Source organism: Stegostoma tigrinum, chromosome 35 (genome assembly GCF_030684315.1).
Source record: "Stegostoma tigrinum isolate sSteTig4 chromosome 35, sSteTig4.hap1, whole genome shotgun sequence".
Classification (NCBI taxonomy): Eukaryota; Metazoa; Chordata; class Chondrichthyes; order Orectolobiformes; family Stegostomatidae; genus Stegostoma; species Stegostoma tigrinum.
This window is the reverse complement of record NC_081388.1, coordinates 23,823,518-23,836,906: the sequence shown is the minus strand read 5'-3', so window position 1 is coordinate 23,836,906 and position 13,389 is coordinate 23,823,518. Positions and strand designations below refer to the sequence as shown.

General features: G+C 43.8%; 1 protein-coding gene across 5 annotated transcripts in view; it reads right to left on the bottom strand.

The window, feature by feature from the left end:
* Positions 1 to 386: 386 nt before the first annotated feature.
* The window catches only part of LOC125447600 (sphingosine 1-phosphate receptor 2-like), an 84,133-nt gene continuing 71,130 nt past the window's right edge, over positions 387 to 13,389 (bottom strand). For all 5 annotated transcript variants that reach the window (XM_048522151.2, XM_048522150.2, XM_048522153.2 and 2 more), the window contains one exon: positions 387 to 3,690. In XM_048522151.2, coding sequence (XP_048378108.1) covers positions 2,481 to 3,560 — 1,080 coding nt within the window. In that variant the 5' untranslated portion in view covers positions 3,561 to 3,690 and the 3' untranslated portion in view covers positions 387 to 2,480. The remainder of the gene's footprint in view (positions 3,691 to 13,389) is intronic.

Here is a 13,389-nt window from a genome sequence, read left to right as displayed (position 1 = left end):
AGCTGACGTTTTGGGCCTAGACCCTTCATCAGAAAAGGCGGATGGGGAGAGGGTTATTTATTTCAGAATCCTCTCCCCATCCCCCTCTCTGATGAAGGGTCTAGGCCTGAAATGTCAGCTTTTGTGCCCCTGAGATGCTCCTGGGCCTGCTGTGTTCATCCAGCCCCACACACTTTGTTATCTTGGATTCTCCAGCATCTGCAGTTCCCATTATCACTGATCAAATGAAATGCAACTCCAGTCTTACTTATGCGGTCTGCACAGGACACAGCACATGACTCAAAACCTTAATGTGATTCCATCCTTACAGAAGAATCACAAATTCTACTTGTTATCCATCCATTGGAACAGTTCCTGAACTAGAACCTCAAAAACCAAGGCAGGAATTTTATTTAGAAAAGGTTTATTTTCTGTTGATTAATTCTCATTGAGCAGCCAGTAATCAGTTTTCGTACCGTTTAACATTCCATGTTTTGAATTTTATACATTGACATTTAGACATTTAACAATTGCCAATCCATTGCCGGATTCTGCTGTAGTGTTGCCACTTAAACATTTAAACTAAACAACCAAGTTAATTTGACCTTCATTTAAAGGAGCAGTCTGATCCACTGGTAGCTTCAAGACATTGAGTGTCTCCATATCTGGGTCACTTTCTTTACATTCTTCAGAATAGTGTCACATTGGAGAATAAATCAGATGCTGCTTGCACTGCCATCCAGGATTCTGCAGCTCCTTATTGGTGTTAGTATCATAATCTGGCTTTCCCAAGCACTGACTGGTTACTGCCTTGTGAAATGTAGGCAACATAGCTCCATTAAACTTTTGTACTGAGTTACTTTCATGGGAAAGAGAATTCCAGCACATTTACAGAAACTTTCACCATCAACAGTCATTGTCCAGTTGTCCAATGTGTCTGGAGACTTCTGCAGTTGAGTGGAAGACAGTTACTGAAGCTGGACTCCGGACCCAGGTGTCGAATGTAAATCTGTGCAGGGTCAGGGCTGCTGCATCAGTCTTGGACCGGGCCTGACGCTCTGTGACTCTCAGACAAAGTTCCATAACTTTCTCTGCACACTGGTTGGGAGGGGCTGACTACACAGAAATTTCAAACAGCAGAAATATCCCATGGAAACTAACCACATTATGTTTTGACATTAAACCGTCTTTCAGAGCGTGACACGTACCAGTGACAGAGATCAAAGTAAAAGCAGCAGTCAATGCCCAAATTACAGAATTTACAGAAACAAACCTGATTCTAACTGGTGTGTGAACCAGTGTTTAAAATATAACAATTAGAATTTTAAATGTTCAAGCTGGAACTGGCCAGCAGGCTTGCATCTTTTAGCTACCCTCATGATCTAAGTAATAGTTTGCTGAATTACAAACCGTCAGTGTCAAGTTATTATCAAGGTGATAGATAGCCCCTATAGGGTTCAGCTTATGCCCCGAGTAGAACTGAATTCAAACCTGTCTCATAGAGATCTTGCTGCTCTCCTCCCTCTGGTCTGTTAAAGTGAGGGGAACAATTTAGCTTCCCATTGTAATGGTACTGTATTACCATTGAGTGTGAGGGAGAGAGAGGTGCCAGCCCACTGAGCAGTGCTGCTGGGCAAGGTCACAGGGAGCACAGGACTATGTAACTAGGCAGGGCCGGCCTTTCAGCAAGGGACTGTACTGTTGGGGAAGAGGGCATTGGATACTGTCACTGGATAGTGGCAGAGCAATGTCACTGGGCAGGGGACTGTGCTGCTGGGCAGCAGCAATGCCACTATACAGTGAGCACAAGGCAATGTTGATGAGTAGGAGACACAGGGCAGTGTCCCAAGCAGGGAGCACTGGGAACAGCACTATAAATGGAAGTGGCATTCTCTGGGGGTCACGTCTAACACTAATGTGGCATCGGAGAAATAAAGAAGAGTTTGTGACGAAGCTCTATTAAATTGTGTGTGCTTGTTAGCCTCAAAAATATTTTATCATCTCCCTCCAGCCACTAGTTGCAATTGCAAACAGCATGGAAACATGATCCTGTCTGAGAATGGATTAACAGCAGACTATGTCCTGTAAGCTCTGCTATTGAGCATTGTCTGTCATTGTGTTTTGTAGCAGCTCGGCTCACAGACTCTGTCCGTGAGTCTCTGCAAACTCTGTCGTGCGGACCAACCATTGTTTACTTTGTCAGGCATATTCATTTCTGATTTGCTGCTGCTAAGTTGTTACTGTAGAGAGTAAAATAAATCCCACGGGTCAGCTGACTGGTTGCCATAGTGTCACACAGTGAAAGGTGTTAGACTGAGTCTCACATCCAACTCACTCATCATTTGTTGAGCTGTGATCCTGTTGTGACAGCAGACATTGTGGGCTCAGGAACTGATCTTGCACGTGTTTGTCTCTGTGGCACATAAATGTGTGGAGTGCACATATCGATGGTGCATGGTAAAGTCGCTCAACACCATCAGGCCCTTTTGCAGCACAGACATTCACACAAATGTTGTGCATTCTGGCATTGTTGGTGAGTCTGCCATCTTGTGTTTATGGTAAGAGCGGTCCAATGTACTGGTGTGGCGAAGACTCGGGAAGCAGCTTTCAAAACTGCTCTTATTCTCCATCATGGAACAGCAGCACAGGATGCGCAGAAATGCTCTGCGCATATCCCTGCTCCTCAGAGTGTAAATGATGGGGTTCATAGCAGAGTTGAGTGTAGACAGGGCCAAGAAGATTTCTGCTTTGTGTAGGATCTTCAAATTGCTTTCTGTGTAGGCGAAGTCCAGCAGTAACATGATGAAAGTGGGTGCCCAGCAAACAATAAACACACCAAGCACAATTGTGACTGTCTTCAGCAAAGCCAGAGTCTGTGGAGCCGCAGTTTCGCAGTGACTGGATCGTACAATCAGATAAATTCGCACATAAAGGATGACGATGGACAGAAGGATGATGCTGAGCAGGGTGATACAGAACAAAATGTAATTCTTGGAGAAGAGAGGCAGCACAGTAGAACAACCATTTACATGGCACAGGCAGTTCCACCCCATTACCGGCAGCCCACCCAGCAACACAGAGGCAATCCAACAGCTTCCAATCAGCAAGCACATCCGAGTATTCTTGTCACCGCTGTAGAGTTTGACTTTCACAATGGCCGCATGTCTCTCAATAGCGATGGCCAACAGACTGAGGACTGATGCTGCCAATGCGACAAACATGGTGCCCTCACGGATAAACCATTGCAGTGGTGTCAGCTTCATGGTCTGGCTTCCCGAAAACACAATGTTGAAGATGTAAGCAATACCCGCAAACAGGTCCGAGAGCGCTAAGTTTCCAATGAAATAAAACATGGCTGAATGGAACTTCTTATATCTGCAGATGGCCACCAACACCAAAAGGTTTTCAAGGATGATGAAAGAACACAAAATGATGAAGACAACAGAGGTGACACTCAGGCCTTGAGACTTATATTTTGGGTCTGCAAGTTTTCCTGTTTGGTTATAATGGAAACTTATTAACTGCCTGTTGTAGTAATTATTAAAGGAGCCCTCAGACACGGTGCATGGCATTTCCCCCATTTCTACAGAATTCGCTGGCTGCAGTAGGCAGTTGAGTCCTTCAAGGGCATAATGCCTCTTAACACCACATTCAGCTGAAGGTTGGAGGTCCACTGGTTTGACAAGATTCAGGAAGGGCTACTGTGATCACCTGTAGGAATCAACAAAGGGAAACCAGTTAGTCAGTTACTGTTGTGAGAAACAAACATTACAGTAAAAGGTCATACCTGTGGGCAGGGAAGGGGGAAGGGCAGCAAAGTGTTGTCAGTTTTCTTTACGGCCACTGAGAGCGAAATCATCCTCGAAAGGAGTTGTTAAATGATCACTAGTTACTGGTTACAGCACAGAACCACTGGGTTAGAGGAGTTCAACCCATCGGAAGTACACATCCTGCTGGACATGCTGTTATTAACTCAAAACTGGCAGGGAGTTACAGCGACAGAAACAAATCTAAAAGTCTGCTTAGTCATAAGGTGACCTCATCTCAGGCCTCAGTCAACCTGACTCCCAAACTAAGCCAGCAAGCAAAATCTCTCTGATAATAAAGCTGCACCCATGCTGCCTGGAGTTGCACTGGGCATGTATACATGGATTTGGAGCTGCAGTTGGATGTGAACAGGAATGGAGCTGCACTGGGGCATGAGGAAGATTGGTGTCACAAAGTGGGATATAGCTGCAGTTGGGCAGGAGCAGGATTGGTGCGCACTGCATTGAATCATAACGTACCCTCTGGCCCAACAAATCGACACCAACCCTCATAGCATCCCACCTGGACCTATCCCCCTATGACCCCCCAAATCTACGCATCCCTGAACACTACAGGCAATTTAGAATGGTGAATCCACCTAGCTTGCACATCTTTGGACTGTGGGAGGAAACTGGAGCACCCGGAGGAGACCCACACAGACAGCTACCTGAGGGTGGAATTGAACCCAGGTCCCTGGTGCTGTGAGGCAACAGTGCGAGCCAGCGTGCCACCCCTGCACTGGGGCATGAGCGGGATATGAGCAACACACATATTACAGTCATCATCGTTGAGTGGGTTCAGTTTGAGAATCACTATCACCGAACTGAATAATAGACAATGCTTGTACATCGTATATGAGGACTGCACAGAGAATCAACTATACATATTGTGGGACTTCCAGAAGGAGCCTTCCATCTATATTCCTGGTTGATTCCCTTCACTGGGATTTGTCCAGTCCAATAATCCTCATTCCGGGTAAAACTATTCATTCATAGCTTGGCGCCAGAAACTGAATGTAAACATGCTGTCCTTGTATCGGAAAGGGACCGGGGTGGGGGGGGTGGGGGGGTGGGTGGTGGTGGCGTCAGAGAATCTGGAACAGGATTTTACTTTTAAACATTTGATGGTAGTAGGGTGGGGGTCTGTGAAGGGAGTACACATTAGTACATAGCCTTTTCCTCAACATTTTATCGACTCGTCTGTTGAGTAATACTTTAAAAATAACAATTCAAATGTTGCTATATCTTCAGTTGAAAATGTGGATGGGAGTGTGATACAACCCACTCCCTCTAATACTCATCATTTCTTCCGCTAACACTCTCTGCCCTCCTCCCCTTATACTCCCCATCTCCTCCTACTAATAATCCCCACAGTCCTCCTGCTGGTACCTCTCCCATAGTCCTCCTGATGAGACTCCCCTTTGCTGCTGCTGATACCTGCCACTCTCCTCCTGCTGAGAACTCTGAGTAGACCTCACTTTTAACGGGGTTTATTGCATATTATTATCACATTATTAATTAAACTCACTTCATTAATATTCACTCTCCAATTCTCCCATCTGCCAGATAGAAATGAGACACCTAGCATTTTTGATATGAAAGTCAGAAAAGGTATGTGGCAATTCCAGCCCACCCCTTGCTCCTTCTGGCCTCCATCTTGGACATCAGGCACCAATGTCTCAGGCATACTCCACAGCTCATGGAAGCATCCCTTCTCCACAGAGACTGGCATCCAACACATGCTAGCGTCTGCACAATCGTAGCACAGCTCTGAACCACTTATGGTTCTACACTTTAATGTTGCACTTTGTAGTGAAATGGCAACTGTAATTGGAATGGTGTTGCAAGAGTACTTTATATGTAGGGACAGGGACCCATACCACAGATTGGACCAGGTTACCTTGACTTTCCTCCAATATGTTGGACATTCCTCCAGATGGCACTGACCTTATTGGCAACCCTAGATCAGAACAGCAGTGCCCGGTGCCATGGCCCGCCCTGTCAGCCCCCAAGAAGAGACTGTGCTTCCCATTCCCATCAACCATGGCCTCAAGGCCGCTGTCTGCAAAGCAGGTGCCAGTTTCCCCCTATCTACCAGTTATGGGGAAAATGTCATAAATTTCACAGGGCAGCTCTGGACACTGGCACAGGGATGCTGATCTATCCCAGCAGTGGCGAAAATCTCTGTGTACAGTGAATGGTAGAATTCTGTCAGCATCAGATGAGAGATTACCATACAGATGAAGTAGGTACTCAATAAGGTGAGCCTGCAGATCACTTTAGTTCGGAAATCAAGATAATCAGTTAGATTGAAGATGAGAAATGGTTGAGGAAAGAAGTCGTTCATGGGTATAGCCTATAGGCCCCTTAACAATAACCACAAAGGACAAAGTATACAAGAAGAAATATTGGGTGCCTCTGTCAAAGGGACAGCAGTAATTATGTGTGACTTTAATCTACATATCAACCGGAAAATCAGGTTAGTGATAAAAAAGACAAAGAATGCGAATGCTAGAAATCTGAAACAAAAACAGAAATTGCTGGAGAAACTCATGAGCTCTGAAAAAGGTCACTAGACCTCACTGGGTGGCATGGTGGTCCAGTGGTTAGCACTGCAGCCTCACAGTGCCAGGGACCTGGGTTCAATTCCAGCCTCGGGCAACTGTCTGCGTGGGTTTCCTCCGGGTGCTCCGGTTTCCTCCCAAGGTCCAAAGATGTGCAGGCTAGGTGAATTGGCCATGCTAAATTGCCCGTAGTGTTCAGGGGTGTGTGGGTTATAGGGGAATGGGTCTGGGTGGGATGCTTCAAGGGGTGGTGTAGACTTGTTGGGCCGAAGGGCCTGTTTCCACACTGCAGGGAGTCTAATCTAAATGTTAACTCTATTTTCTCTCCACAGGTGCTGCCAAACCTGCTCAGTTTCTCCAGCAATTTCTATTTTCTGCCTGTTCAATTCCTCTTGTAATAAACTTCATTAGCCTTCTTGATTAAAATCATTCCTGAGTATTTGTGAGGATTCCATTCCTGGTTACCTCACAAGTGATGAAATTTGCAAGCACAGAGTTGGTTAAAATTGCAGATATGTGGGTTTTGCGTGCAGATGTTGAGTTTTATTGTTACTTTTTTTCTGATGCGTATAGGTAAATTTGCAATTCGTGATTCCATAGAAGCAGGGGATTTATTGAACTTGGGATTGTACGTATTCGACCTGCAGAGTAACCTTTTGTGAGTCATATACCAGAAACTTAAATCCCTCTGAATTTTGGAATTCAGCGATCATTCTCTATTTAAATAATACTTTGCTTTTTTAATCTTCCTGCCAAAGTGAACAACTTCACATTTTCCCACACTATATTCCACTTACCAGATTTTTGCGCACATGCTGAACTATATGTTTCTTTATGTCTTTTGTCTTTGTGTCATCTGTAAATTTAGCTACCATACTTTCGGTCTAGTGACCCTTCTTCACTTCTCTCCACACATGCTGCTACAGCTGCGAAGCTTCTCCAGAAATTTCCATCATTGTTTTATTTATAAAGGTAAGGACAATATGCTTTTCGTTTTACAGGGTATCCATGAATCTGTATCTCAAATCCAGTTGCAGTTTTGGTTTCTGTCTTTAAGAAAGGATGTATGTGCTTTGGAAGAGGTTCCCCATGATCGGATACCATCCTTGATTACCAGCTGCACCTCATTTCGCTCAAACATCTTTCCTCTTCTTGCCCCCCGCCCCAAATGGTCACTGAACTCCTCTCTGGACCACATGCAGCTGCCACTAATCTCATCTCTGACCTCTGTGACCACCTCTGTACCAAAGCCACCCTGTACAAATAGTGTATAAACAACTGAAAGATAGCTAAGCTATTTCCTCCCACTATTCACAGTTAAGTTGTTGTTTCTAACCACTGACTGAAAGAATGAGCAGTTGATTTGTGAACCCCCCTGTGTCTTCAGCAAAGAACTGAAAGGATCCGGAAATGAGGAAATTGGAGATCAGAAGATATTCTAAGAAGCAAAAGGGACACTGCATTGAATCCAATGGGCTGGTGCTATTATAGAGTATAGAATAATACAGCATAGAAACAGACCCTTCAATCCAAACTGGTCCATGCTGACCATGGTGCCCACTCAGCTAGTTCCAATTGCTTGCAATTGGTCTTTATCTCTCTAAATCCTTCTCATCCATGTACTAATCCAAATATTTTTAAATGTTGCTATTGTCTCTGCCTCAACCACTTTCTGTGGCAGCCCATTCCATATACGCACCACCCACTACATGAAGAAGTTGCCCCTCAGGTCCTCCTTAAATCTTTCTCCTCTTACCTTAAATCTATGCCCTCTAGTTTTCCATTCCCCATCCCTGGGAAAGGGACAATATGCATTTATTCTACCTATGCCCCTCATAATTTTATACACCTCAATAAGATCACCCCTCATTCTTCTACGTTCTGTGGAATAAAGTCTTATCCTGGCCAACCTCTCTGTATAACTGAGGCCTACTAGTCCTGGAAACACCCTCATAAATCTTCTTTGCACATTTTCCAGTTTAACTATGTCTTTCCCAAAGCAGGGTGACCAAAACTGTACACAATACTCCAAGTGCGACTTCGCCAATGACTTATACAACTGTAACATAACATCCCAACTCCACTACTCAATTCCTCGGCCGATGAAGGCCAGCATGTACACCTGTGACGCCACTTTCAACGAGCTATACTGTACACTAGTACCCAGAGGTCCCTCTGTGACTCTGTCCTCTTTTATCCGTTACTCACACCCCACCACCATGTCAGTGACCCTCTCAATCCTTCATCTGTTTCTTTCTCCCCCGCAATCTTCTCCACGATTCTCTTCCTCCCTGTATCCATAACTCTCTCCCTCCCTGCAAGTGTGACTGTATTTATAAGTCTCTCTCAACTTTGTATCTGTGATTCCTTATGTGTCTTTGTAAGCAGTCTTTACATTGCTTTCTTGAAGAGAAGGCTGTGGCGTGACTTTATAACACATGAAGAAAATGTTTCCACTTGTGGGGAAAGCCAGAACATGTGTCATAAATATAAACCAGTTACTCATCAATCCAACAGGAATTCAGGCAACAATTCTTTACCCAGAGAATGTTGAGAATGTGGAACTCACTATGCAATTAAGTGGTCAAGCAGAAGAGCATAAACATGTCTAAGGACAATCAAGATAAACTTATGGGGGAGAAAGATCAGATATGGGTGACTTACGAAGTGGGAGGAGATCCCCGTGGAAAATAAATATCAGCACAGTTGGACTAAATATCTGGTTTCTGTGCTGTTCATTCAGTGCAAATAACATTTTTTAAGATATGATTTTTCTCAGGTGCTGTCCCCTCCACTCAGTGAATCATTTCAGCTAGTTTGAAATTACCTCTTTGACTAATGTGATGGCAGTGAGATTTTCCTTCTCCTCTGTGCAGTATAACGCACATTTGTGCATGGGGTCAGTTTGCACAACGTGTTGACAGGTAGTCTGAGAGTTGGCTGGCACCTGTGCCAGTGAACAAGAATGGAAACCCCTGGAGACACTCAGCAAGTCTGACAGGATGTGTGGAGAGAGAAACAGAGTTAATGTTTTGAGTTGGAAGTGTCACTGGACTCTAAATATTAACTCTGTTTCTCTCTCTGCAGATGCTGTCAGACTTGCTGATCTTCTCCAGTGATTTTTACTTTGGTTTCAGATTTCCAGTTCTTTGTTTTATTTTATGCCAGTGAACAAGGCCTAGATCTCACCCACTTCCTCCTAGAGACGTTTGGGGAGGTGCATGGTGGTGTAGGGAAAAAAAAACTCAAAACAACCAAAGTAATGTCAGTGAACATTTACGTTAAGTTGGAGGACGGACAGATGATCTCACTGGATATTTTAGACATTTTCACTCTGACAGTAAGTGTTTATGGTTAAAAGCCTTGCTGGGATTCCCCAGTCTGCTGCTTGATCACCGTGTATGAACACCAATGTACTGACAGGGCCAATCTGTAGTTTTTGGGAACTCCAGCTACTGATGACCAATTTCATTCTATCACATAGTCAGAACGGGAAGGGACTGATTCACAATCCTTCAGCCCTGCATGTAGTTTTAAGTGTTGCCCCAGTGATAGTCTCATATACTTCAAGGAATGATGAACGGAGTTTTACAGGTGATGGATAAATCTCATATCTATGGAAACCTTTGGCTGTAGGTGCTCAGGTTTTACATGCTATGGTGAGTGCTTCTGCTTCCCTGTCACTCTTCAATAAAGTGCTGAAATTTGATTCCACTCCTGATGACCTTTACCTCCATACATACTGTTGCATCACAGAAATCCCCAATGTAACTGACTAGCCAGGGTAATAAAATGTGAGGCTGGATGAACACAGCAGGCCAAGCAGCATCTCAGGAGCACAAAAGCTGACGTTTCGGGCCTAGACCCTTCATCAGAGAGGGCCCTGGTTTACTAAAACAGATGATATGGTCAATATCTCATTGCTGTGTACATGTTGGCTACCAGGCTTCCTGTAATTACAACAGCAACTACTGGACTGCAAAAGTAGTTAATGGGCTGTAAGGTGCTTTGGAATGTCTGATGGCCTTAAGCAGTATTACATCACTGCAAATCTATTCTTTAAATGATGTGAGCTGTGATGGGAAGTGAACTGGAATAGATCAGAGTCAAATGCTTCATTAAATGGGAAGAAGAAAGACAGCCCTCTTGCAATTTCTTTAAGAACTAATGACTTCTGCTTTCTGGGGACAGGATGTTTTTCACATTATTAGGTACATGACAGTGTTATAGCCGCACAGGAATATCTTGCCTTGAGAAGTGGCTAATTCTGGAGCACAGATCTTCAATATGATACTGGCAACTTGTGATGATAGGCGTCTCGGGAAGTGGCCAAGATGGATCATCCACAGGGCACTTTTGGCCGAAGATGGTTACGTGCTCCCCCGATATTGAGGGTGAGCACTTATGGACCCTGCTCATTCTGCTGCATGTTACACTGCCATTCACAACTACATGTTGCAGAATCCCAAATGAACAGGAAACTTGGGGAGTTTTGATTGGTTAGATATTAGCAAAGCTTTTGATAAATGCGTCCAAGAGATTGGACTTCAGGGTTTGAAGTCATGACTTAGGTGGAACACATCTGATTTGAATGAAAACCTGGCTGAACAAGAGGAAGCAAATGGCGTTTGCAAGGGGAGGGAGCGTTGGAATGCTGAGATTGAGCTCTTGACATATGAGAATTGGCTGTAGAAACTGAAAATCTTCATGCAGGAGAAGAAAAAACCCAGGGATGACCCCATTGAATTATTTACGATGGTAAGACCATTGATTGTATGAATATAAAAATGTTTAATATTTGTCACTGTTTCTAAGAAAAGCTTAGAAAAGAGTGAAATGATGTAACAGTTTATAGGAGATGATAATACAGTATAGAACAAGAATGCAAATATTGGGTGCATTCTGAATCAGCGACTCAAGTTGGATAAATTTAAGTTCTGACAGCAGAGATAAGAAGTCAGTAGTGGTACATTGCTGGAGAGGATTCTGAGAGACAGGATTTACATGTATTTGGAAAGGCAAGGACTGATTAGGGATAGTCGCACGACTTTGCGCTTGGGAAATTAGGACTGACTAATTTGATTGAATGTTTTGAAGAAGTGATAAAGAAAATTGATGAAGACATAGTAATAGATGTTGTCTATATAGACTTCAGCAAGTGTTTCAATGATGTTCTGCATGATTGACTGATTGGCAAGGTTAGATCACATCCAATCCAGGGCCAGCTAGCTAATTGGATACAAAATGAGCTTGAAGGTAGATAGAGAGTGGTGGTGGAGGGTTATTTCTCAGACTGGAGACCTGTGACCAGCAAGGATTGATGCTGTGTCCATTCTTTTTAATCATTAATGTAAATAATTTGGATGCAAATGTAGGAGGTATGGTTAGTAAATTTGCAGATGACACCAAAATTGGTGGTGTGGTGTACAGTAAAGAAGGCTATCCCTGAGTACAATGGAGCCTTGATCTGATGGGCTAATGGGCTGAGAAGTGGCAGGTGGAGTTTAATTTAGATAAATGTGGTAGATAAATATCGCAAACCAGAACAGGACTTATACAGTTAATGGTTGGGCCTTGGGGAGTGTTGCTGAATAAAGAGACCCTGGGGGTACAGCTGCTTTGTTCCTTGAAAGTGGAGTTGCAGGTTGCTTGGGTCATGAAGAAGGCATTTGGTACTCAAGCTTTGGTACGCGAGTTAGTGCATTGAGTATAGGAGTTGGGAGGTCATGTTGCAGCTGTACAGACGTTGGTCAGGCTTCTTTTAGTATACTGCGTTCAATTCTGGTCTTCCAGCTTTAGGAACGTGTTGTTAAACTGGAAAGGGTTCAAAAAAGAGTTACAAGGATGTTGCCAGGGTTGGAGGGTTTGAGGAAGAAGCTGAATAGGCTGGGGCACATTTCTCTGGAGCATTGGATGCTGAGGCATGACCATTTAGAGTTTTACAAAATCATGAGGGGCATGAATAGGATAAATAGCCAAGATCTTTTTTCCAGGGCAGGGGAATCCTAAACTAGAAGGAATAGGTTTAGGGTGAGAGGGGAATGATTTAAAAGGAACCTGAGAGGCAAATTTCCACACGGAGGACAGTGGGTGTATGGAACAAGCTGCCAGTGGAACTGGTGGAGGCTGTTACAAGTACAACGTGTCAACGGCAGCTGGATGGGTACATGAATAGGAAGGTTTAAAGGGCTATGGGCCAAATGGTGGCAAATGGGACTAGATCAGGTTAGCACATCTGATTGGCATGGATGGGTTGATCTGTTCTCGTGCTGTACAGCTCTATGTCTCTATCAGTGTCATGGAATATGATATTTATAACACACTGGAAACAAACATGTTGAATGAAAAGATTTCTGCTAGTCCTGTACATTTTTGTGATTTGACTAAATTAAATTGTGACCATCTTGACCATGTAAGGGTCTCTGCTCTGAGATAAACACAGCATTTCGTTCTGCTGCAATCTCTCATTGTTCCTCCTCATCACCCTTGGCCTCAGCTCTATTAGCTCATTCCCTCTGATGTAAAGCCCAGCAACACATTTAATGGAGGGTTCATTATGAGCATTTCATATTTCCTGACTGCCAACACCAACCTAACCTTTACATTAAAGTCACATAACTTGGCTGAACAAAGCATATACATACATCATTGAAAAGGAGTATATCTCAAAACAGAATAGACTTAATTCAAGGGCAACAGAAAAAAATACTCAATTCAAAACTTAGCTTCAGTTAAGAGAAAATGAAGTTTCAGAGAGAGTTACAGCATGGGGTTAAATACATTGTCAGGTACCATCAGTACTGACTCCCCCCCCCTCAATATTGTCATCATCTCATGCAGGTTGTTAAATCATCTTACCCTTTTTCAAGTTTGTCTGAGAAACTGTGAACCATTCATGAAATATTTCTAGGGTGGTTACAGCATGGAGAATGCAGTAATAGAATCATAGAATCCCTACAGTGTGGAAGCAGGCCATTTGACCCATCGAGTCTGCACCAACCCTCCAAACAGCATCCCACCCAGACCCTAATCCCCACCCT